Genomic DNA, 24,012 nt, shown 5'->3' on the forward strand with positions numbered 1-24,012 from the left:
TGGTACGTAGATGAAAGAAACAGAGCGAAACAAATAGTTGTTGAATCCAAAAAGAAGTCATGGGAAGGTTTTGGTAATAACGTGGAAAGGCTAGGTCAAGCAGCAGGGAAACCTTTCTGGACAGTAATAAAGAATCTTAGGAAGGGAGGGAAAAAGGAAATGAACAGTGTTTTGAGTAATTCAGGTGAACTCATAATAGATCCCAGGGAATCACTGGAGAGGTGGAGGGAATATTTTAAACATCTTCTCAATGTAAAAGGAAATCATCATGGTGGTGTTACAAACAGCCAAGCTCATGGGGAGGAGGAAAATGATGTTGGTGAAATTATGCTTGAGGAAGTGGAAAGGATAGTAAATAAACTCCATTGTCATAAGGCAGCAGGAATAGATGAAATTAGACCTGAAATGGTGAAGTATAGTGGGAAGGCAGGGATGAAATGGCTTCATAGGGTAGTAAAATTAGCGTGGAGTGTTCTAAGGTACCTTCAGATTGGACAAAAGCAGTAATTGCACCTATCTATAAGCAAGGGAACAGGAAGGATTGCAATAACTATCGAGGTATCTCATTGATTAGTATACCAGGCAAAGTATTCACTGGCATCTTGGAAAGGAGGGTGCGATCAGTCGTTGAGAGGAAGTTGGATGAAAACCAGTGTGGTTTCAGACCACAGAGAGGCTGTCAGGATCAGATTTTCAGTATGCGCCAGGTAATTGAAAAATGCTTTGAGAGGAATAGGAAGTTGTGTTTATGTTTCGTAGATCTAGAGAAAGCATATGACAGGGTACCGAGGGAAAAGATGTTCGCTATACTGGGGGACTATGGAATTAAAGGTAGATTATTAAAATCAATCAAAGGCATTAGATTATTAAAATCAATCAAAGGCATTTATGTTGACAATTGGGCTTCAGTGAGAATTGATGGTAGAATGAGTTCTTGGTTCAGGGTACTTACAGGAGTTAGACAAGGCTGTAATCTTTCACCTTTGCTGTTTGTAATTTACATGGATCATATGCTGAAAGGTATAAAATGGCAGGGAGGGATTCAGTTAGGTGGAAATGTAGTAAGCAGTTTGGCCTATGCTGACGACTTGGTCTTAATGGCAGACTGTGCCGAAAGCCTGCAGTCTAACATCTTGGAACTTGAAAATAAGTGCAATGAGTATGGTATGAAAATTAGCCTCTCGAAGACTAAATTGATGTCAGTAGGTAAGAAATTCAACAGAATTGAATGTCAGATTGGTGATACAAAGCTAGAACAGGTCGATAATTTCAAGTATTTAGGTTGTGTGTTTTCCCAGGATGGTAATATAGTGAGATTGAATCAAGGTGTAGTAAAGCTAATGCAGTGAGCTCGCAGTTGTGATCAGCAGTATTCTGTAAGAAGGAAGTCAGCTCTCAGACGAAACTATCTTTACATCGGTCTGTTTTCACACCAACTTTGCTTTACGGGAGCGAAAGCTGGGTGGACTCAGGATATCTTATTCATAAGTTAGAAGTAACAGACATGAAAGTAGCAAGAATGATTGCTGGTACAAACAGGTGGGAACAATGGCAGGAGGGAACTCGGAATGAGGAGATAAAGGCTAATTAAGGAATGAACTCGATGGATGAAGCTGTACGCATAAACCGGCTTAGGTGGTGGGGTCATGTGAGGCGAATGGAGGAGGATAGGTTACCTAGGAGAATAATGGACTCTGTTATGGAGGCTAAGAGAAGTAGAGGGAGACGAAGACGACGATGGTTAGACTCTGTTTTCTAACGATTTAAAGATAAGAGGTATAGAACTAAATGAGGCCACAACACTAGTTGCAAATCGAGGATTGTGGCCGCGTTTAGTAATTTCTCAGAGGCTTGCAGACTGAACGCTGAAAGGCATAACAGTCTATAATGATAATGAATGTATGTATGTTCAAATTCTATACTTTGACCTAAAACCTTCTTGAAAGTTGAAATGATGACTGATCATCCCAAATCTGCAAAAATATCATCATCATCATCATCATCGTTGACCAACTCCAGTTTCCCAGCTGTAGTATACGAGCCCCGTCCATTTTCTTCGGTCCATGAACCATTCTTCGTTCACAATCCGCTCCCAATCTTGTCCTCTCTCCTACATCCTTCTTCACTAAGTCTGTCCATTTTTCTCTAGGTCTGCCCGCTAGTCTCTTTCCCCTTATTTCTCTTTTATACTCCTTTCTTGCAGACCTATTGGCACTCATTCTTTTCACATGACCAAACCACTTAAGTCTTGTCTGTTGGATCTTCTGGAGTAAGGAGTCTTCTAGTCCTACCTCTTTTCCGACTTTTTCATTCCTGATTTTATCCTTCCTGGTCTTCTGGATCATTGTGCATAGGAACTTCATTTCTGCTGCTTGGAGTTTCGAGTTGTCCTTCCTTGTTAATGTAGCAGTTTCCAGGCTGTATGTGAGGATAGGGGTGTAGTATGATTTATACAGTGTCATCTTGGTTTTGAGTGGTACTTGTTTATCCCATAGTAGCTGTCTTACTTGGAGGTAAAAATGTATTGCTTTGCTGATTCGACTTTTAAGTTATCCTTGGACATTATACTACCCAAGTACTTAAATTCTATGACACTGTCCAGCTTAGTGCCATTTAGCATGATTTCTGGCTGATTGTTACCCTTCTGTACCTTCAACACCACCGTTTTAGCCTTGTTGACGTTTAATCCATATCTCAAACTTTTGACTCCACCCCTGCAGTCTCTCTTCCACATCTTTCTCTGAGTTACCCCAAATTACTACATCATCTGCAAATGCAAATCCTTTTAAGTTTTGTTGCCCCTTTTCTTTTAGCGCCTTTAATATGGTAACCATTACAATGATAAATAATAGGGGCAACAAAGCACTACCTTGTTGTACTCCCCTTTTTTGTCTCGAACCAGTCTGACAGTCCAGAACTGACTTGTACACAGCTTCTGGTTTTCTCGTAAAGCACCTTAACTTTTGAAATTAGACTGTCTCGAACTTTGAGCTTTCTCAGGCACTCCCAAATAAGCTCCCTTGGTATGCTGTCATAGGCCTTTTCGATGTCAAGGAACAGTAGATATATCCAGTATTCGGGAGATAGTGGGTTCGAACCCCACTGTCGGCAGCCCTGAAAATGGTTTTCCGTGGTTTCCCATTTTCACACCAGGCAAATGCTGGGGCTGTACCTTAATTAAGGCCACGGCCGCTTCCTTCCCACTCCTAACCCTTCCCTGTCCCACCGTCGCCATAAGACCTATCTGAGTCGGTGCGACGTAAAGCAACTAGCAAAAAAAGAACAGTAGATATAAGGTCTGCTGTTGATCTTCCAGGCCTAAAGCCATATTGTTCCTCATTTAAAAGTGGTTCTACAATTTCTTGTAATCTATCCTCTATAATCTTTTCCAGAATTTTTAGTCCATGAGAGAGTAGAGTGATGCCATGTTTGTTGGTGCATTTCCGTCTGCTGCCTTTCTTGAATATAGGTACAATTATACCTTTCTTCCAGTCTTCTGGGATGGTATTTTGCTGCCATACTATATTTAGGAGTCTATATAGCCATTGGATTTCTGGGGTTCCTCCTGCTCTCAACACTTAACCCATCTATTCCTTCAGCTTTCCCTTTCTTCATACTTTTAAGGCTCTTCTCTATCTCCAGCCATGTGATTGGTGGCTCCTTATTTTTTGCTGGGCTCTAAATTTTTTCCAGATTCTTCTCTGTTTTGAATTACATTTGATGCCTCTCCATTCAGGAGCTTGTCAAAGAAGGTCTTGAATTCTCTCCTGATTCCATCTTCCTCTCGTACTACTGATCCATTGTCCTGCTCTATTACCTTGATATCTTCTAGGTTATTTCACTTGTTTTTAACCCTCTGAGCACCAGCGTCCTTTGAAAGCCTGTTTGGTTTCCATCTGAAAACTGCCAACGTCCTTTCAAAAGGACATTCAGTATTTATTTTTTTATTATTAAAAGTAAAAGTCATTTCCTTACAGAATTTCCCAATATAGTTAAAGACTTACTATTTTTGCAATAAACAGCCTCTTTTATTTTGAAGGCCATTGTTTCAGTATATCAGTCCAATCAGAAGGCATATTTATTGGCGCGCTTTACTTGGCGCGGCAACAACACTAGCAGTCTCGCTGTGTAGCTACCTCGTCCGCTTCGTGTCTAGTTGCTCTTGATCTTTTACTTGTTCATTTATTGCTGTGAAAATGATTATATATCCACTCTCCTTGACAAAACATAAGTGTGTTTGGGAGGTCGTGGAAAATATACTTGTACTGAATTTGATGATGATGATGATGATGATGATGATTATTATTATTATTATTATTATTATTATTATTATTATTATTATTATTATTATTATTATTATTATTATTATTATTATTATTATTATAGGTTCAGATCATTACATAGTCAAAATCAAAATTAAGTTCACACCACTAAAAAAGAAACCAAAACGCAATAAAAGAAAGAGGAACTTCAAAAATATCAGGAAAAAGTTCACACAAATTATCAGGCAAACCAAGAGACAATCACAGAAAGATCCAATCAACTCAATAGAAGAAAGCTACCACAAAACCAATTCCAGAGACTTTTACAAAATGTTTGGAAGACAAGTACAAAAATTTGCCCCTCTCACATTAATGCTGAAAAGTGAGGATGGAAAAATGACATAATGACAAGGAAAATGCCTAAATCATGGCAAAAGCATTCATTAAACTTTTGAATTGTGAAGAACCCGGGGAACTTTCAGCAATTAATACAGACATGCCCATCAAAACCCCACCTGAACTCATAAACCCCCCCCAACAATCCAAGAGGTGGAAACAGCTCTCAAAGAGTTTAAAAATTATAAGGCATGCGGAGAAGACCAAGTTTTCGCAGAAATGTGGAAATATGCCACTGATACAGTTCGAACATCCTTACACATGGCCCTAACAAAAATCTGGATAACAGAAAAGTTCCCCAAACATTGGACCACAGCCATAATCCACCCACTCCACAAAAAAGGAGATAAAAGCAATCCAGATAATTACAGAGGTATCTCTCTCTTAGACTGCCCATACAAGATTTTCTCAAGAATCCTATACAGGAGGACCAGAGAGCAACTAGAGGAAGAATTAGGTGAATACAAAGGAGGCTTCAGACCTTGGAGAAGCTGTGCAGAACAAATCATCACTTTAAAATTAGCCATAGCATATTACAAGAAGCAAAACAAACCTCTTGCAATAACCTTCGTGGACTTTAAAAAAGCTTACGACTGTATCCATAGACCTTCAATGTTGAAAATTTTAAGAAATTTTGGGCTCCATCCAAAATTAATCAAATTGATTTGAACTCACCTTAACCAACACTAAATCAAAAGTCAAGTTCAGAGTGGAATTCTCTGAGCCATTCATCATAAAAACAGGTTTAAGACAAGGAGATTGCTTGTCACCACTGCTGTTCAACTGTGCCTTGGAATATATAATGAGGGAATGGTACAAGAGTAACCCAAAGAACATCCGAATTGGAAGACCCAAAGACAACATAAGTTTAAATTGCCTAGGTTTTGCCGATGACCTTGCTCTCTTGTCCAACAATATTCAAGAAACCAGACAACAAGTTATATCACTACAGGAAATAGCACAGAAAATTGTTCTTAGAATATCTTTTGAAAAGACAGTAATCATGATTACTGACCCACCATTCATGAACAGAATTGCCATAGGAAACCAAGAAATCAAAATTGTAGATAAATTTAAATATCTGGGAGAAATCATAATATATAACCTCAGTGAAAAGCCAGCATGGCATAACAGAATAAATAAACTGGCCAGAGCATAATATGTTACCAAGAATACCTACAACAAAAAGGGTCTGTCAATAGCAACAAAATTTAAACATTACAACACAGTCGCTCAACCAGAAATAACATACGCAAGCGAAACCATCTTCAAAACAACTAACACTGCACAAATAGACAAAATACTCAAGATAGAGAGAAGAATCATTAGAACGTACATCAACAAATCATACCAAAAAGATGGACACTGGAGAGTAGCTTCTAATGAAACAGTCTACAAGGAAATAGAACCAGTAATGAGCACAATCAGGAAGAAACACTTTTCATTTTTTGGACATCTAATCAGGACACCAGAGAACATGATCATCAGGAGAATAATAGAAAAATTATAGAGTAGTAAGTGCAACATTAAGTGGATTACAGAAATCGAGGAAGATATGGATGAACTACAAATTACAGTGGAAGACCTAAGAAACAAAACTGACAAAATCAAGGAACTCACAGGCAAATAAACCAGACTGCAAATCAGAATTAACAGACAGACAATAGGAAGGGTGATTTCCGATGAAGAAGGTGTTGAAGGTACAGAAGGGTGACAATCAGCCAGAAATCATGCTAAATGGCACTAAGCTGGATAAGATCAGAGAGAATGAAAAAGTACTGGGCTGACAGGAAACTGAAAATGAAGGCCATAAAATGTAAATTATTATTATTATTATTATTATTATTATTATTATTATTATTTGTAGTATGTTATGTAAGTGTTATGTAAAAGAAGTTTGTACCATACAGTATTTCATTAGTACTGACATAAACCAAACTAGTGTTATTAGATTTGTATTTTTGGCTCATTTGGGTATGTAAACTAATTATTTTTACTACAGATTTATTTTAGGTACAAAATGAATGAAATTTTCAATATATCTTCATAATAGGTTGTACTACTCAATAAATATGTTCGCGCGATGTATAAAAAAAAATTATTCTACCTAAATTTTATTGCTAAACTTTTGTTTTGTTTTATTTTTAATTAATATTTTTGGTGGGTTTTGGCTGCCAAATATTTACTAATGGTCATAAATGAACTGACTGCCGGGCTGAGTGGCTCAGACGGTTGAGGCGCTGGCCTTCTGACCCCAACTTGGCAGGTTCGATCCTGGCTCAGTCCGGTGGTATTTGAAGGTGCTCAAATACGTCAGCCTTGTGTCGGTAGATTTACTGGCACGTAAAGGAACTCCTGCGGGACAAAATTCCAGCACCTCGGCATCTCCGAAAACCGTAAAAGAGTAGTTAGTGGGACGTAAAACAAATAACATTATTATTATTAAATGAACTGACTAAGGTTTTATTTGTATAGGCAATCATATTAGTAAAATAATAACAAAAATTTCAAGTTTCTACATACAATAACAGCTGAGCTGTGAATGATCAAACAAAACCTTGCAAAAAACAGAAACCAGCCTTGGCGCTCAGCGGTAGGAAAACCGTAATAGCACGTGGCGCTCAAAGGGTTAATTAATCTGTAAAGAAGTTTGTTTCCTTTGCTGTCCTCTTCCAACTTTTCCACAAACTCATTCCATTTTTTCTCTTTCTCTTCTCTTACTATCCTCTTAGCTGTAAGTTTTTTTTTTTTTTTTTTTGCCCTGAAGAGTTCCTGTAGTTTAGTGATTTCTTGGCCACCTGGATCTTGTGCATCTCTTTGCTTTTCTTTGTCGAGCATCTTTTTTGCCCAATTTCTCTCTTTTATAGCCAATCTGACTCTGTTATTCCACCAAGGTGTCTCTTTTTCTCTCATGGTCGATCTTGGTACTTCTCATAGGTCTTTAGCTTCACCCACCAAAGTATCTTTAAAAATTTTCTATTCTTCTTCTACTGTATTCATTTTCCCTTTTTGTGTCTCTGTATCCTTATTTTATATTCTTCCTTCAGCTTGGCTTCTTCTAATTTCCAAGTCTTCACTTTACGTTTTCTTTTTTCTTTCCTTCGGGGTTGTGTTAGCCACATGAGTTGGGTCTGCAATCAGTAATCTATGATCGCTGTCCATACTCTCACTGGGGATAACTTTGACATCAGTTACATATTTCCGTCCTCCTTTGTTAGTGATGATACAGTCGATGAGAGACTTATGTTTCCCATCCCAGCTCTATCATGTTATCTTGTGGCTGTCTTGTTTTTGGAAGAAGGTATTTTTGATTATCAATCCATTTCTTCTGCACAAATCAAGCAGTTGTTTGCAAAAATATGCAAAACAAAAACATGTTAGTAATGTTTGTTATTTTGCAGAATGAATTTCTATACTACTCAGCAATGTCCTATTGCAAAGGGGGAAAAAAAGATGACATTTCAACAACATCTGCCCCCTAGTTATAATAGCATAAGTGATGAGGCAGATGAGGAAGTATTCAGTATTGTTCAGACCAAACAACAGAATTGTGCTAAAAATGCTGCACACATTTGAGAAAATAGTTGAACAGGAACATCTTTTTTTCCCTTTACTACTGATTTACTGTATATCTAGGAATCTGTCACAGCTGTGTTTGTCCTTTAACCATATGCTCTTGTTTCAGACAACAATTCTAGGAAGAAGAAGGTGTATGAACAGCAGGAGAATGAAGAAAACCCACTTAGGTGTCCTGTAAAGTTGTACGAATTTTACTTGTCTAAGTGGTGAGTGTGTTTCCTTTCCTTGTTTCATCACTTGGGAGTTAAGCTACATTGTCAATGAAAAGTTTCTGCTCTTGAAAGTATCTTGTTCTCTGCCTAACTGGTTAGCACGCTGACCTTTGGTCTAAGGAGTCCCGGGTTCGTTCCCGGCTGGATTGGGATTTTAACCTTCACTGCTTATTTCGTCTGGCTTGGAGATTGGGTGTTTGTGCCATCTTCAACATTAAATTTCACAGGCGCAGAGGTTACCCATGCGCGTCAAGTCGAAAGACCTGCTACCGAGACTCTCTGGAGGGAACCTGCCATTGTTACTACACTGCAGTGCAAAACTTAAGCAGGCCCTACACGGTCAGTAAAACTGTCAGTACCGGCAAATACTGTCAATAATGTTGATCGTGTGTTTGTCTGCAATGATGGAATGAAGGCCAGATTTCGTGAATTGCGAGTATCAGTACTGCAGAGTAGTGGGGATACTGAAGGTTATACCGACCGTGTGAGTGCGCTTATTATTTCTGTCATTATAACAAAGCAGCGACGGACGACACATGTGCTCGTCAAGGCCAAAGTAGGGGTGCTTGTGGAACCGTCTGGTGATCGCGAGTTATTTCAACAGTTTATCAAACTGTACAAAATGCTGCCAGAATTGTAGGATGCTTCCAATCCAGAATATATGAACAAACATAAACGGAATAGGGCGCTCGATAAACTGTTGGTTGTATACTCCAAGTTGAAAGCAAATGCAACCCGTGAAGGAGCGAGGGGGGAAAAACTTGCTTTCAAATTACCGTAATTAATTAAAAACAATAGTTTAGTAAAAACATCAGGGATTGGGGCAGATGATATACAGCATACAAACCATCATCGTGATTGTTTTATGCACTTCAGTTCTTGAATAAATAATAAGTTCCTGTTGTGCTCAACACTCTTGCAAATGGAAATGTGTTCACACTTTTCACTTCATTTAAGCCTACCGGGGAATAAACGGACTAGATTGTTTAATAAAACATAGCCCCGATGTTATGTAACTTCTGTTCTTAAACAAGTTTTGTTTATTAGTGATGAGTTTTATAAAGAATGTCGTAACTTTATGTACTCTTGTAGAACGTAACACAATACTTCACATGTGTCTACAATTACCATACTGATGAAAACTGGTGACATTATAGCAGAAAAATTTAAATCTTCAAAATTTCTTCCAGTTGCAAGATAACTCAATGTCAGCGCTAATCTCTTTGCCACCGATAAAAAGGTCCGCGTGTATGTATTCTGCCTTATTAGAAAGGGCTCTAACATTTCAGTTAATTTCTCAAAAGTACCCTCATAATTCGGAGGTGGTTTTGATAATCTGCGCCGGTATATTGCATTTACCTCAACAACTTCATATGAGAATACTCTTCTCGTTTTTTAAGCTATCTTCAACCCATCATTTACGTTTAACACTGCGTTGGCCTCTGTGCCTCTGTGGATCAGCGGTAGAGTGTCGGCCTCCGGATCCCAAGATAGCGGGTTCAAACCCGGCAGAGCTAGTCGGATTTTTGAAGGGCGGAAAAAAAGTCCATTCGACACTCCATGTTGTACGATGTCGGCATGTAAAAGATCTCTGGTGACACATTTGGTGTTTACCCGACAAAATTAATTAAATCTCAGCCATAGACGCCCAAGAGAGTTTCGGTGTACTCGGTCTGCCATCTAGTGGGGGCCTAGAGTAAAACGGAACGTCGAAATTGACGAGCAGACAGCCAGATGGCGTCACATTGAAATGTCTGCACACGGTAGCTGAGGCCATACGATTATTATTATTATTATCATTATTAACACTGCGTTTCATGCAAAGTGCTAATATGATAGCTACACATGCCCGTCTTTTACGATCATTTTGATGGAATATCACAATGATCAATACGTGCACAAGTACTGACCAAAATATTGACAGTAATAGTGATCATCTAAGGTCTCTACAATACTGATGTGTACCGTATTATTGGTCCGTATTACTGATCAGTGTTATTGACCGTGTAGGGTCCACTTTAAGGATGAAATAGATAGCGTATCAACTACTCGGTGCAAATTAATGAAAGTGCGGTAACATATTGCCAGAGCTCTCTCACGTGTGCATAGAAACCTGGCGTGAGGTCAGCGTGATATAGCACCAAATGGGTCTGGCCCCACAAAACGAGGCAGTTGAAGGAATAGGATAAAACTGTGTGAGTTAATCAGCGAGCTGTTGCGGTGCGCTGTGGTGGCGTTATTCAGTACGACATGGCCCGGAGGTAACATTTGGATGACACTGAGAAGAATCATCGCAAAACTGGAAGAAGGACAAAGTTTGATGAGTGTAGCCCAGGAGTTTGGTATTGCTCACAGCATTGTTTCACCTGCATGGAGATCATTCCGAACCACAGGCATTGCTGCCAAGAGAAGAGGAGGGGGTCTACCATGGTCAGCTACAGCAGCAGATGACCGCTATATTGTGCAACAGGCAAGAAGAGACTCAAGTCAAACAGCGGGTGCAATTGCAATCACATTTAACAGGGCTGCAAGGTACCCAATCTCACGCTCCACATTGGCACGGCGACTGCATGGGGATGGTCTGTTTGCCAAACAACCATTACGTTGTGTTCCATTGACACCCGCACATCGGCGGCACCGTTTGTGATGGTGCCAAGAGCATCAGGTCTAGACCATGAGGAGTGGGGTCACGTGCTCTTTTCAGATGAGAGCAGATTCTGCCTGAGTAGCGATTCTAGACGTACTCTCATCTGGCGAGAGGTGGGAACACGTAGTGACCCAAGAACATTGTCGAATGACCATTTTTGAACATGACCATTTTGGTGGTCCAAGTGTTATGGTGTGGGGAGGCATAATGTTGCATGGGCGTACCGAACTCCAAACCTTTGAACGGGGTGCACTCACCGGTCAACGTTATTGTGGCTCCTTCCCCCTGTGCATCTTTTCAGGGGTGCATTCGGCCCTGACTTCATTTTTATGGGTGACAATGCACGACCACATCAAACAGCACAGGTGAAGGAGCTCTTGGAACAAGAGGATATTCAGCGAATGGACTGGCCTGCCCATTCCCTCCCCTGACAAATCGCATCGAGCACATGTGGGACATGTTAGGCAGATATATTGCAGCATGTCCATATGCACCAACGACCATCCAGCAGTTGTCAAGTGCACTGGTGGAGGAGTGGAACGTCCTGCCACAAAAACTCCTTACCAATCTTGTGGCCAGCATGGGAACACATTGTAGAGCATGCATCACTGTCCGTGGTGATCACACTCCCTTTTAAGAACTACGTCCCTTCTTTTGTGATGTCCAGGGGACCATCGTGAGTCGCAGTGATTTCCATGTAATTTATTGTCTCTGTATCTTCTTCTTATGATGCTGTCTCCCTCCGAAGGTTGGCGATCCAATTGATTATGATTGCACGCAAAACGACAGCACGGAAGATTTCTATCGACGTAATGTCCATACCACCGCCAGGAATTTCTCCGTCTTCCCACAGATCTTTTCCCATCAGTCTTCCCTCGAATGATCAGTCGGATAAGTTCATATCGTTCACCTCTCATTATGTGCCCAAGGTAGCTGAGCTGACGCTCCTTGATGGTTATGAGAAGCTCTTTCTTCTTGTTCAAGATGCTGAGGACTTCTTCATTCGTCTTCTTTTCTACCCAAGATATTCCGGAGTATTCTTCTGTATAAGTACATTTTAAAAGATTCAATCCGCTTCTCCAATATAGGGCTGAGCGTCCACCCTTCGAAACCATACTGAAGGACGGAAAAGACATAACAAGAAATGTCACAGTTTTGCTTCAATCTTCTTATTTAAATTATTATTTCGTTCCACGACGACGACCGATTCCGTCTTCCTTCTTCTCCATTGACTTATTCCGTGCAATTTTTTTTCTTCAAGTAAAGAATGAATTAGGTTTCAGTTATTTTTTAAAACAATATCTGTTCCATCTTAAGGTTCTTTTGCATGGCCTCTATAATTCTGCGCCTTCTAAACTTAGATTGATCCGAGTTTTGGTAACAATTTTATATATTTATACTGCCTGAAGTTGCCGCGCACCATTTTGTCTGCCCCTTCTTTCATATTGGCGCCTAGATTGTAATGTAATGGTACAATACCCATAAATATCTTCAGATAAATGTATTGTAGAATTGTGCACCTCTTAACAAAAACTGCATTTACAGAGGGATCCATGACGAGATTCAGAGAAAAGTTCACCAAACCATTGGAGGTAAGAATGAGTTATCTTGTTCACGGACAATATATGCTTGTGGGGAAACTCTGAAGAAGACCTTCAAGAACAAATAATCTCCTGGACAGAAGCTGCTAAAGAATATGGACTCATCTTCAGCCAAGAGAAGAGTGAGGTTATGGTCATGAAGAGATACAGACAACCAATGGGACACATTGAAATGGAGGAGAAACAGCTACAGATGAACCATCAATTCAAATATCTTAGAAGTGTTATCTCTGATACTGGTTCTATAGACAAGGAAATTTCCCACAGAATTCTGGCAGGTAGCAACTTTTACAAAATAGTTAAAGACATAATATGGAACAAGAAAACACCAACAAAATGTAAGAGAGTCATATATGAAACCTATTATGTAACAGTCCTGACCTATGGTTGCGAAACATGGACCATGAGAAATAAGTAGTAGAATCCAGGCAGCAGAAATGAGATTTGTCCGTAGCATGATCGGTAAAACATGGAGGGACAGAGTCCGTAATGAGGAAATTCGCAAGCAGGCTGAAGTTGTAAGACTGCAGGACAGAATAACAGCGTAGCGACTGAGATGGTATTGACATATGTGACTCATGGCAACCAGGAATGAGTTAGCTGGAAAATTTATAATGTCCAATAACGGACCATTTATATTGGTATTATAGATAAGAGATTACCGAAACAAATGTATGATCTAAAACTTGAAGACAAAAGACCAATAGGGCGACCAAGACTCACGTACAACAACATGGTGAAGATTGACATTGAACAGCGAGGACATACTTTGGAAAGCATCGAAGAAGGAGAGAAGTTCAGAGACCGCAGCTGGTGGAGAAGCCTTGTTCGCCGACCCATCGCGTAAAATGGAACGACGTGGGATATGTATGTATGTATGTATGTATGTATGTATCCATGACAATAGACCATTGTGTGGTCTTTGATAATAAAATATTTCTTGCCCTACTTTTTAATATTCATTTGTATAGTATGCACTTTATGTAAACCTGTTATGTTAGGTCAGTGACAAGCAGCATTAAGGACAATTTGTAGCAAATATTTAATCAACTGGCCCAATTGGTTTAAAATAGACAGTTGTCAATGTGAATAAGGTGTTAAAAAGGGAAAGGAAAAAAAAAAAATAACATATAATATGTGAGACTCCCCCCCCCCCCCCCCCCCCCCGCCTTTTAAAGCTTCATGGGTATCCTTTCACTACGGTAAGGTGCACCACACTGAGTACGAGTTTGAAACAGGCTGGTGGTTTTACATGATGTGCCCCTCATTCATCCTTCATAAGATTTGTAAACACATTACATCTTAATAACACTTCCCTATAATCCACTGAATTTTGACAGTACGACTGGTTGTTCCACACCTAGAGTTTTGAAAATGTGCGATTTGATTTCAAGAACATTTTAATTACCGTATAATCCCGAGTACCACCCACCACCGAATAAGAGCCGCACGCTAAATTTGAGACGGCAAAATACGGATAAAAATATAAATCAAATAACTTACATGCCTATTTAATTTTCTTCAAATATACCACAAATATAAATTCAAACAGCTTACAATTAATCAAATCATCACAAAAATCGTAGATAAAGTCAGTCCAATACTCAGATCATTCACAATTCATCGTCGTCATCTGAAGTTTCACCGTAGGAACTTTCGTCGCTGGTATCTTTCCACAAATAGTCGTCCTCACTACAATCCACTGAATTTGTTATTCCACATTTCTTAAAGCTTTTGACACTAGATCATTGGGAATGTGCGCCCATGCGGTCTTGATCCAGCTGCATTTTAGTCCCGCTTCAGGCCTCTTCACTTGTCTGGTTGGTGTTAATTTAAAGATAAAAATTTCATGATATTCCGTATTGAACTGTATCACAATTAAATTGAAATAATAAATAACGTAGTTCAACCTATTCAATACAAATAAATAAGAAATGTAGTGTTACATTCCTATTTAATTATAAGCGGTACCGGTTTCAACCCCAATCTGGGTCATCATCAGTCATATAAAACGCAAAAACAATGCATAGGTAAGAAAGAAATTAAAGAATGAGTCCCCCCACAAAAAACAGTTGAAGAGGCAATATAAGGCAACGGGGATAGGCACTGTAAAATCCAGAAGAAATAGAAGGTAAGTCACTTACAAGAAGCAAGGTGCAATCTTCTGAACAGCAGCACAGCACACGCAAAGTTCGGCTGTCTCAAAATGTTTACGAGAAGCGGGGCACAGTTAAGTGAGCCAGCTTGCATATACTATCAGGAAGTCACAACACAATCCAATAAATATGAAGATCCAAAATCGTGCAGAAGCCGAAGACGAGTCGCTCGATTGAAGTAAATTGCCAGCTCTCGAAGATCAGCGCAACATATTCAACGTCCAGCACTGTGCCTTCAAACGCCGACGGAACTCGCTGAATAGCTTAATGATCACCATCAAACATCCATTCGGTGTACAACTGTTTCATTGCAGTTTTGAAAGGCTGGTTCACGCACACATCCAACGGCTGTAGAATCGAAGTGAGTCCTCCGGGAATTATCACAAGATTGGTTTTTCCTTTCCTCATCATATCTTTTATGGCGTCCATTTTATGTCCTCGGTAACTGTCCAACACAAGCATGTTTTTTTTTTTTGTAACAAAGCTTCCGGGCGACGTTGCCAAATGCACTTCACCCAGTCCTCAACTAACGCATTGTCCATCCAGCCGGACTCATTTGTTCTAACAATAACACCGGACGGCAAGTTTCCTTTCGGAAGTGTTTTTTCTTTTCAGAACCACATATGGAGGGAGTTTGGTTCCATCCACTCATACGCACAATATTACCGTGCATCGTTGCTTTTCGTTACTACCTGTTCTGACGGTTAAACTTTTAGAACCCTTCGTATCCACTGTATTTTCCAACGGCGTTTCAAAATAGACAGGTGTCTGGTCAGCATTCCCAATTTGCGACAGCAAATAAGAATTTTGCTTCCTCAAATGAATAATGTGACGCTGAAAGGCCGTTAATTTTTCTTCATACACCCCAGGGAGACGACGTGAAATACATGTACGTCTCCGAATGCACAATCCCTTTCTCCGATAAGAGTTTCGGATCCATCCGCGACTTGCAGTAAAACGCTCTGTTTTGAGTTCTTTTGCTTTCGATCGACACATTTCACTAGAAACACCATATCCTAACTCACGTTTTTCTATCACAAATTTATGGAGTCCTCCTTCAGTTTCTGGAAATGATGTGTTTGATATTTGAATCACAAAAAATCTGGTTAATATCGGATCTATTATACTCCGCACGGCTTTGCTTCTAAATTGACATTTCGCAAAACAAATGAGCATCGCCTTAGTTCTGTTGCCAACGCCCTACTACTGCGAGTACACAACAAGCTCGCATATCAAACACATCTCAGCCACACCAACAACAATAAATATAACATCACTGCACAGCTACAAATGGGATAGGAGCCACTACTTTGAACCCAATGTCACTCAAATTTTATGGGCGTCACAGGACAACATGATTTGATTTTAACATAAGGCAACACACACAGCAGAGCTGAACATTTTTTAGCCTAATTTTAACCATACGTCTGGCACCTTTTTAAAATTGGAAAGTGTTTTACTCTATGTACATACATGAAGACAAAATGTTTTACTTATACAATTTTACAAGGAAATCATATCATTTAAACTCCAGGAACAGCAGCTGAGTGTATAACTGTGTAAATAAGACTTGAACACAGGAGTCAGCCAACAAGCAAGGCACGAACGTTCATGTGCATGAAGTGCCTCCCATATATTGTATTCATCTTGTAAATATGTATATGTGTTAGTTTTAAGTGAGATATGTTTTATCAACTAATTCTAAAATCTTAAACATACTATTTTAGACATACAAGGCATTGTTGTACATAGTGACATATATGCCAGTTCACGTTACGACATGCCCCATTTGGATGTGACCTAATGTTTATTATCGTATGGCATTCCTTTGACAATACTATCTTAATCATAGCTTCATCGCATAGATATGTATGCATGGTTCAGCTGAGGATGACCTTATGTAAAGGGTTGAAACTGGTCCTGTAGCATAATAAGTGCAATAAACAAGTATTGATAGGTGGAAATCCTTTCCTATTTCTAATTGTGTAGATTTTGAATTATCGAGGTTCTACTGTACTTAATTTAACAGTAATTTGATGTCCAGTTTGAGTATGTTAAAGACAGTAGAATGCCACAAAACTTTGTACACATGCATTCCTTGTTAAATCATAAGTGCTACCTTCATGTAAATTTTCCTTGTCGAAATTAGCCATAGAGTTTAATAAAAATGCTTTACAAAATCACAAAAAATCTGGTTAATATCGGATCTATTATATTCCGCACGGCTTTACTTCTAAATTGACATTTCGCAAAACAAATGGGCAACGCCTTAGTTCTGTTGCCAACGCCCTACTACTGCGAAAACGGGTGATGCAATATGACCGCGGTAAACAGCCTTTATAAAATGTAATACCATACTCGGAAGAGCTAATGAATCGGGATTGAAAACAAATACACAAAAACTGCGCTTACTAGCAACATCCGACACTAAAAGGAGAATACATTATTCAGAATAAAAGAGAATGAGGAAATAATACCGCTAATGGCTGGCACAGGGAAGAGGTTGTGGCTTAAGGAACACTCCACTAATCACAGAGTCACTTTCTTTCCACTCGTCTTTCCCAAACTACACTGAGACATGCTGAACACGCATGAACTAAGTACCTAACCGATACAGCCATTTTTATACACTGAACTATTAAACCTGTATTGTACTAACTTATGCCTGCTATGCTGAACTGTAAACTGCGCTCTACTGTACTAGAGAGATAAACACTAATATGAAAAATACTAATTACTAAAGAAAAATGCAAAAGATCGTGAACCGTACCGAATAGCATACACGTTAAGCGAGATAGATTAACGTGGTGAATGTAAATATTAGAGTTGGCAACTATTTTTCGAGATCGCACTCTGCCATTATAAGTCTATATGAATGGCAGCTTGGGATTGGTTGAAAGTCTGTTTCAGTGCATAACCACCAGACAGAGCCAAAATCGGCAAAAACGTCAATTTTAGAAGTAAAGCAGTGTGGAGTACAGTGAAGAAGTGAATTTTAGTAACTGTAAATTATTATAACAGTAACCTAAAGTAACAAGTCTTGTCTGTTGCAAGGTTATGGAGTGAAAATAATTGTGTTCCTTCTCTGTCTTGCTTCCAGCCCAGAGAGTGTGAAGACACGGAACGACGTTTTCTACCTTCTGCCGGAGCGTTCTTGTGTTCCTGACAGCCCCGTGTGGTACTCCACTCAAGCACTAGGTCGTGAATCGCTCATGAAAATGCTAAACAGAGTAAAAATGGTGAAGGAGATCAACATGGCTCTTCTAGCGAGCTAAGTGAAAGACTTCGTTTTATATGAAAAAAGTGTAGTGTACAATGAACATTTTTAAGAAACTTTACGGACAGGCTCCCAAAACTGTTGTCATTTTGTACATATTTTTTCTAGTTGGTAGGTTAACTATTTTTTTATAGCACTGCTGGACTCTTTACTCACTGGTAGGATAATTTTAGCAGCAGCAGTGGAATGCCATGGAGCATTTTACAAAAGAAAGAACTTGGTGTAACATTTGTATTGTGTTGAAAATTTATGAGAAGCTCTTTTTTTTTTTGTGGTTTATAACATTCGTGTTGTTTAGTGCACCGTTGGAGATCTGCGAGCAAACACTTCTTTTTTTTTTACGTGTTGATAGTTTTAAAGTGGTTGAATACAGGAAACTGTGAAGAATTAAACAGCTTCAATCATCACTGCCGACCATTTCTTGACAAATTAGAGGACCTTTCCATGGTCATCGATGGAGGCTTCAATATGGCGATCATTTATTTTTATTGAAATATAATAGTGTCAACTCTTCCCATCTGTGCTTAGAAAAGTGAGTAGCACCATCAGTGGGTGTTTTATTTGTGCAGAGAACTAAGGACAATTGATAGTGATTTTTTTTCTGGATGTGGGTACAAGGATCAATTTGTTGTAAATAAAAGTCCTCGTCTGGTGTACATAACGGAGCTTCCTGGAACGTCTATAATATGATTTCAGCAGCTAGTCAACGACTATAAATTACTGCTATTCAGATACTGTTATTGTTAATGCAAGCCTGAAGAAATACTGTGCACAATTCCTAGTTATCATCTTAACAAAATTAATTATGTTGGATTCATTTAATTGATAATGAAACTTGTAAATACCTTTTTTTTTTTTTTAACTCCAGTATTGACCCTGCTTTTTTTTAAAATCTCCAAAATGTACGTGGTGGAATTACACAAACCATTGTGTTCAAATAGCAAGAAGACTCGTTGCTGTTATATTTAGTGTAATGTATTTTCAAGACATACAGGTCAAGTCAGTAGATTCCCAGACTGATCTCATTAATAGTTCATTGTGTACGTGAACCTTATTGGTCCCCCATCAGCTTAAAAGTAGTAGGCTAGGCATCGATTCCAGTGGCGCTGCCACTATCAGAAGCATTCCAAGAAATCATTTTCATGTAGCGTGTTCATAACGGACTACTGTTCACTGAATTTCCTCTTGCCCCTTCAGCTGCATTTTTTGTTTTGGCAGTAGGAAGAAATCGCAGGGTACAAAGTCAGGCAGATAAGACAGGATGTGACCTCAGGGTCATGTTGTTCATGGCTAAAACGTGCAGATTATGTATTTCATATTCATAATGTTCCATATTGACAGTAAAATGTCCACCTTAGTCGGTACAATTCTTATGTTAAAACACTTCAAGATTATTGTAAAAAAAACTGTACATGTTTCGGCCTTCATTTGGCCTTGTTCAGCCACATAGAGACAATAAAGAAAATGGTGAGAAGAACAAATGATAAAATAAAACTGTTTTAAAATAATTAAGAAATGGGTACCAGTATGTAAGAAATCTCTTCTTGATGCGAGAAATCCATTAAAAGTAGTACAATGATTTTGTAAAAAAAAAAATCCTATATTGGGCACTTATTCTTAGAAAACCATCGCTTAGAATATTTTATTAAAATGAAGAAAAGATACAATCTTGTTTGAGAATCATAGAAATAATCCTTTTTTCAATGGAATTTTGTGTTGAAAACTGCACGAGTCAGGAGAGAGAGAAGGATAGGTGCATTCTTATGGTGAATGGGTCACGTGTTGTTTCACCACTGATCAAGTTGCTTCCTCCTCATATTCCCCCCATAGACGTTTCAGAACTTCAACATAGAAAGCAGTCTTAACCGCTCGACTGTCTGCGGACAGTGTGACACACTTTTGTGATCATTTCTGGTGCTGAAGCGAACACTGGGTAACCAGGAGTACACATCATCAATCAATGTTCTGCCCCCCCTCCCTAAAATGGTAAAACCCGCATAATCTTTGGGAATGTCCTATAGCCTGCTCCCCAAAAACTTGTCTTCAGTATTTTATAACATTCTGAAGGGGTTGTCCCTAGCTCGAAGCAGAAGTTGATGCAAACACACTGTCCGCAGAAAGCATATACACTCAACTCTTGATTTACTGTATTTGGATCAACCGCATTGTGTCTTAACCGCGGTATCAAAAACACTGAAAATGTTAAAAGTGTTAAGGAGTTACAGTGCTACAGAATTACAAAGGGTCGGGATAATATTACCAAGTCGTAATAGTAGCAGGGGTGGCGTGACCTTTTGTCCAGTGCAAACTATGGTATGGCAATCTAAAAAACGATGAAGAAATCTACGTTTGAGGACCTTGACCAATGCATGTTGGAGTGGTTTTCACAGCAGCGAGCTCAAGGGACTCCAGTAGTATTATTTATTATCATTTTTACTGTACTTTCAGTACGCCTGTTCTGTTTTTAACCTTTCGCGGGTTAACTGCGGTTTTACTTATCCGGGAAGCCGTAGCCCTACATTATCCCAATTAATCGAGAGTTGAGTGTAGTTACAAACGCAAGCGTGGCATCACTTGGTACTCGGAACAAGCTGGTTTTCAGCACAGACTTAGGTCATGGCAGTACCGCTTTTTACAGATAACAGCAGTTTTGGAAGAGTACAAGAAAAAAGTAATTGGGCTGAATTACAATTACCTGAGAAATATTTTACTCAATTTCAGGTACAAATTACATTTTTAACAAGTACAGGTAGACCTCGTTGGACGCGATAGTTACGTCATACCGAATTCGTGTAAATCGAGTCATTTTATATGTAAAATATAGGGTTAGGTTTCCGTTTACTCACATATTAAGTTTAAAATAGCTGAGATTCTTAGTACTTTTACAGAAAACAACCATTATCATGTTTCTGAAACGCATTTTAATGCAAACTTTATACATTTAAAAGTTTAACACTGAGACACACAATAATATAACTAAACTCTGTATACAAACTCTTGTCTTTCACTTGAATAGTAGCTCCAGAGAGAGGCATGTGTTGTTGGTTGTGATGCTCAGTCCAACCCATTCTTTCCATCGTTTCCGAGCAAGTTTTGGTCACTCCAGTCGCATGTAAGTTAGCAGAAGACTGAGCAGCTTTTCGAATTGATTCTGCATTGTCACAAATAATTCTCACATTGGAGTCCAAGTCCCAAAGCTCGCTGAATGTCAACAATACGCTCACCTTTCTCATAGCGATCCAAAACTTCTAACTTTGTTTCTAACTAATACGACTTTGGTACACACTTCTTTCCTTCGACAGGCACACTTCATTTCCTTTTGGCCGGCGTTTTAAGTACAAAATCTGTGAAGTGCAACTTCACCACTCTGCTGATCGGAACTGACGATTCATGTCTCGACAAACACGACGAAAGATGCGCGTAGATTACGCTTGCCGCGTTTAACCTTGGCGAGTAACGTAGTGTACGATGCGGTACGGGTTCGGCAGGCATGGATGTACCCGCCTTAAGGCATTACAGCTTCTACGTACTGTTAACAGATGAAAGCAATATACTTAACCCCAAAATCGCGCATAACGGGGTTTACCTGTACTCAGCAATGTATAAGAATTGTTTCAGTTTTGTCCAGACTCCAGTGGGGAGAACAGATTGGTTTAGCAATCAAACTGAGCTAAGACAGGGAAGTGTATTGTCTCCACTTATGTTTATAATGGGAACAAAGGCAAGATATTGAGGGGGTATGAAAATATTGTTTGCAGGTGATATAGTGATCTGGAGAGTCAACAGTACAGAAGTGCAAATCCAACTAGAGGCTTTAAATGACAGTCTTGAGAAGTAAGGTATGAAAATCAGCGTGGAGAAGAGCAAAACAGTGATGACAAGAGGAGGAAGTGAAGCAGAAGGAATCGTTACTATGAGGAGACAAATCCTTGAGGTTGTTGAAAACCTCCAATATTTGGGAAGTGAAATAATGCAAGATGCAAGGTTGGAAAAGGAGATCAGCAGAAGGGTACAAGTGGGAAATACATTCTACCAGAAGGTAAGGAACCTGGTGTGGAACAGAGGAGTGGTGGAAGGAGAGGCAACAGTGCCATCAACATCCCAACCAGGCAGGAGCTGGGCAAGGGGAAATGAAAATGATGACTTAGTAAAATTACAATTTCGTCACAGAACAGTAGTCGTAAGGAATTCACTGACATCTTTTGTTGTCCGCACGGGACTGTAACAATACCATAGTTTGCAAGGGAAAGATATTATTCATTTTGTGTGGGGCTTTTTTTAGCATAGAGACATTAAGGGCAGGACACGTTATAGGGAAAAGTGGCATAAAAATAGGTAAGATTTGAACTTTAATATCTTACTCAATTTTTGTAATATAAATTAAAAACTCTTAGAACAGGTGAATTTGTACTTTTTCTTAACTGTTAGCATCCTAAAACTTTTTAATAATACTAGGAAATGGAGTTGTTGAGTATTTTTTAAATGTATTGTTAATGGGTATTCAGCCCGAAGTTGGTTTGATCCTCCACAGTTCCGCCAACAGCTGTCAGCCTAGGCGTCACTGAAGAGAAATACTAGGGAAATAAGAAGTGAGTTAGTTTCCCGTTGCTTTCCTCACCGAGCCAGAAGTTGCTCACATATCAGTCTTCGAAGCCCACTGAAATGCACACACCAACTGACCCTATGTTTCGTACCATTCATAACAGGGACTGGTTGCTTAAGGAATGGTATTATTAGCATCACACATACCTCGGTCACTTTCATATTGTCAAAGCCAAGGACGAGACTGAGACAGGTCAATGAAAGTAACAAATTTGTTCTAGCCCATACCAGAAGACATAGTGCAGTGTAAACACTACATCTTGCCAGCAAAGGCAATTTTTAAATATGATGAATATGATGCTTGATGTTTTAAGGGGCCTAACATCGCAGGTCATCGGCCCCTTTTTTTTAATATAGTACAGTGTAAGTTTTAGCATTCATCCCTAATTTCAGGTACACTTTACTAAGGTACTATTAAATATACAGAGCTGAAATTGAACATTCTATTTATGTGTACTGTCATCTGTACGTTAGACTTTAAAAAAAATAGAGAGATATTTATTCCTTAGTGACCCACACGGCTTATTTTTTCAAAAAACATATTTTTTTCATTTTCATGATCAGAAATTTAAAATGTCTTAAAATAAAAAGTAAGCATAATTTTTGTTCTACCCGAAGTCTATTATCACACACCAAGCCTATTAGGCACGATTCTGAAATTTTACTTCCTGAAGTACAGCCATTACCTAGAAAAGTGTACCTGAAATTTGGGATGCATACTAAAAATTAAATTGTACTATATTTAAAAAATATAGACTAACACTATTTTCTAGTAACATTGAAAACTTTCAGGATGCTAACAGTTAAGAAGAAGTACAAGTTTACCTGTTCTGAGAGTTTTGAAGTTATATTGCAAAAATGGAGTAAGATATTCTAGTTCAAATCCTACCAATTTTTATGTCACTTTCCCCCATAATGTCGCCCCTGTCCCTTTTAAGTGGCTATCGTCACTAAGTGAGACCAAACATGATAGTTTGGAACATTTGAAATCATCTTTTCAAATCATTTTTATTTTAGTTAATGAGTTGTAGCATCTTGAATAATTTGCCATTTACTTAATAGTTGGTTCTTAAAATTCTCATAGCTTAGTCTTGACATCTTTGGGGGGGGGGATCTCTGCATTTACTAGAAAGGCATGCAGAAATACTGGTGTTTAATTTTAAGAACACCATTAGTATAAGAATGTCGTCTTTGGAAATACAGGGGAGGTAAGGAAGTACCTCATCCAGAACCGGTGTAACAGAAATGAAAAGGTTATCTTCATACTTTTTTTTTTCCCA

General features: G+C 39.0%; 1 protein-coding gene across 1 annotated transcript in view; it reads left to right on the forward strand.

Moving 5' to 3' along the window:
• Positions 1-19,726, forward strand: part of woc (without children) — a 176,648-nt gene extending 156,922 nt beyond the window's left edge. Inside the window, exons 20-21 of the mRNA XM_067157257.2 lie at positions 8,344-8,443; positions 17,954-19,726. Of these exons, the coding sequence (XP_067013358.2) occupies positions 8,344-8,443; positions 17,954-18,128 (275 nt within the window). The 3' untranslated portion in view covers positions 18,129-19,726. The remainder of the gene's footprint in view (positions 1-8,343; positions 8,444-17,953) is intronic.
• The last annotated feature ends 4,286 nt before the right edge of the window (positions 19,727-24,012 follow it).

Source organism: Anabrus simplex, chromosome 13 (assembly GCF_040414725.1).
Source record: "Anabrus simplex isolate iqAnaSimp1 chromosome 13, ASM4041472v1, whole genome shotgun sequence".
NCBI classification, from domain to species: domain Eukaryota; kingdom Metazoa; phylum Arthropoda; class Insecta; order Orthoptera; family Tettigoniidae; genus Anabrus; species Anabrus simplex.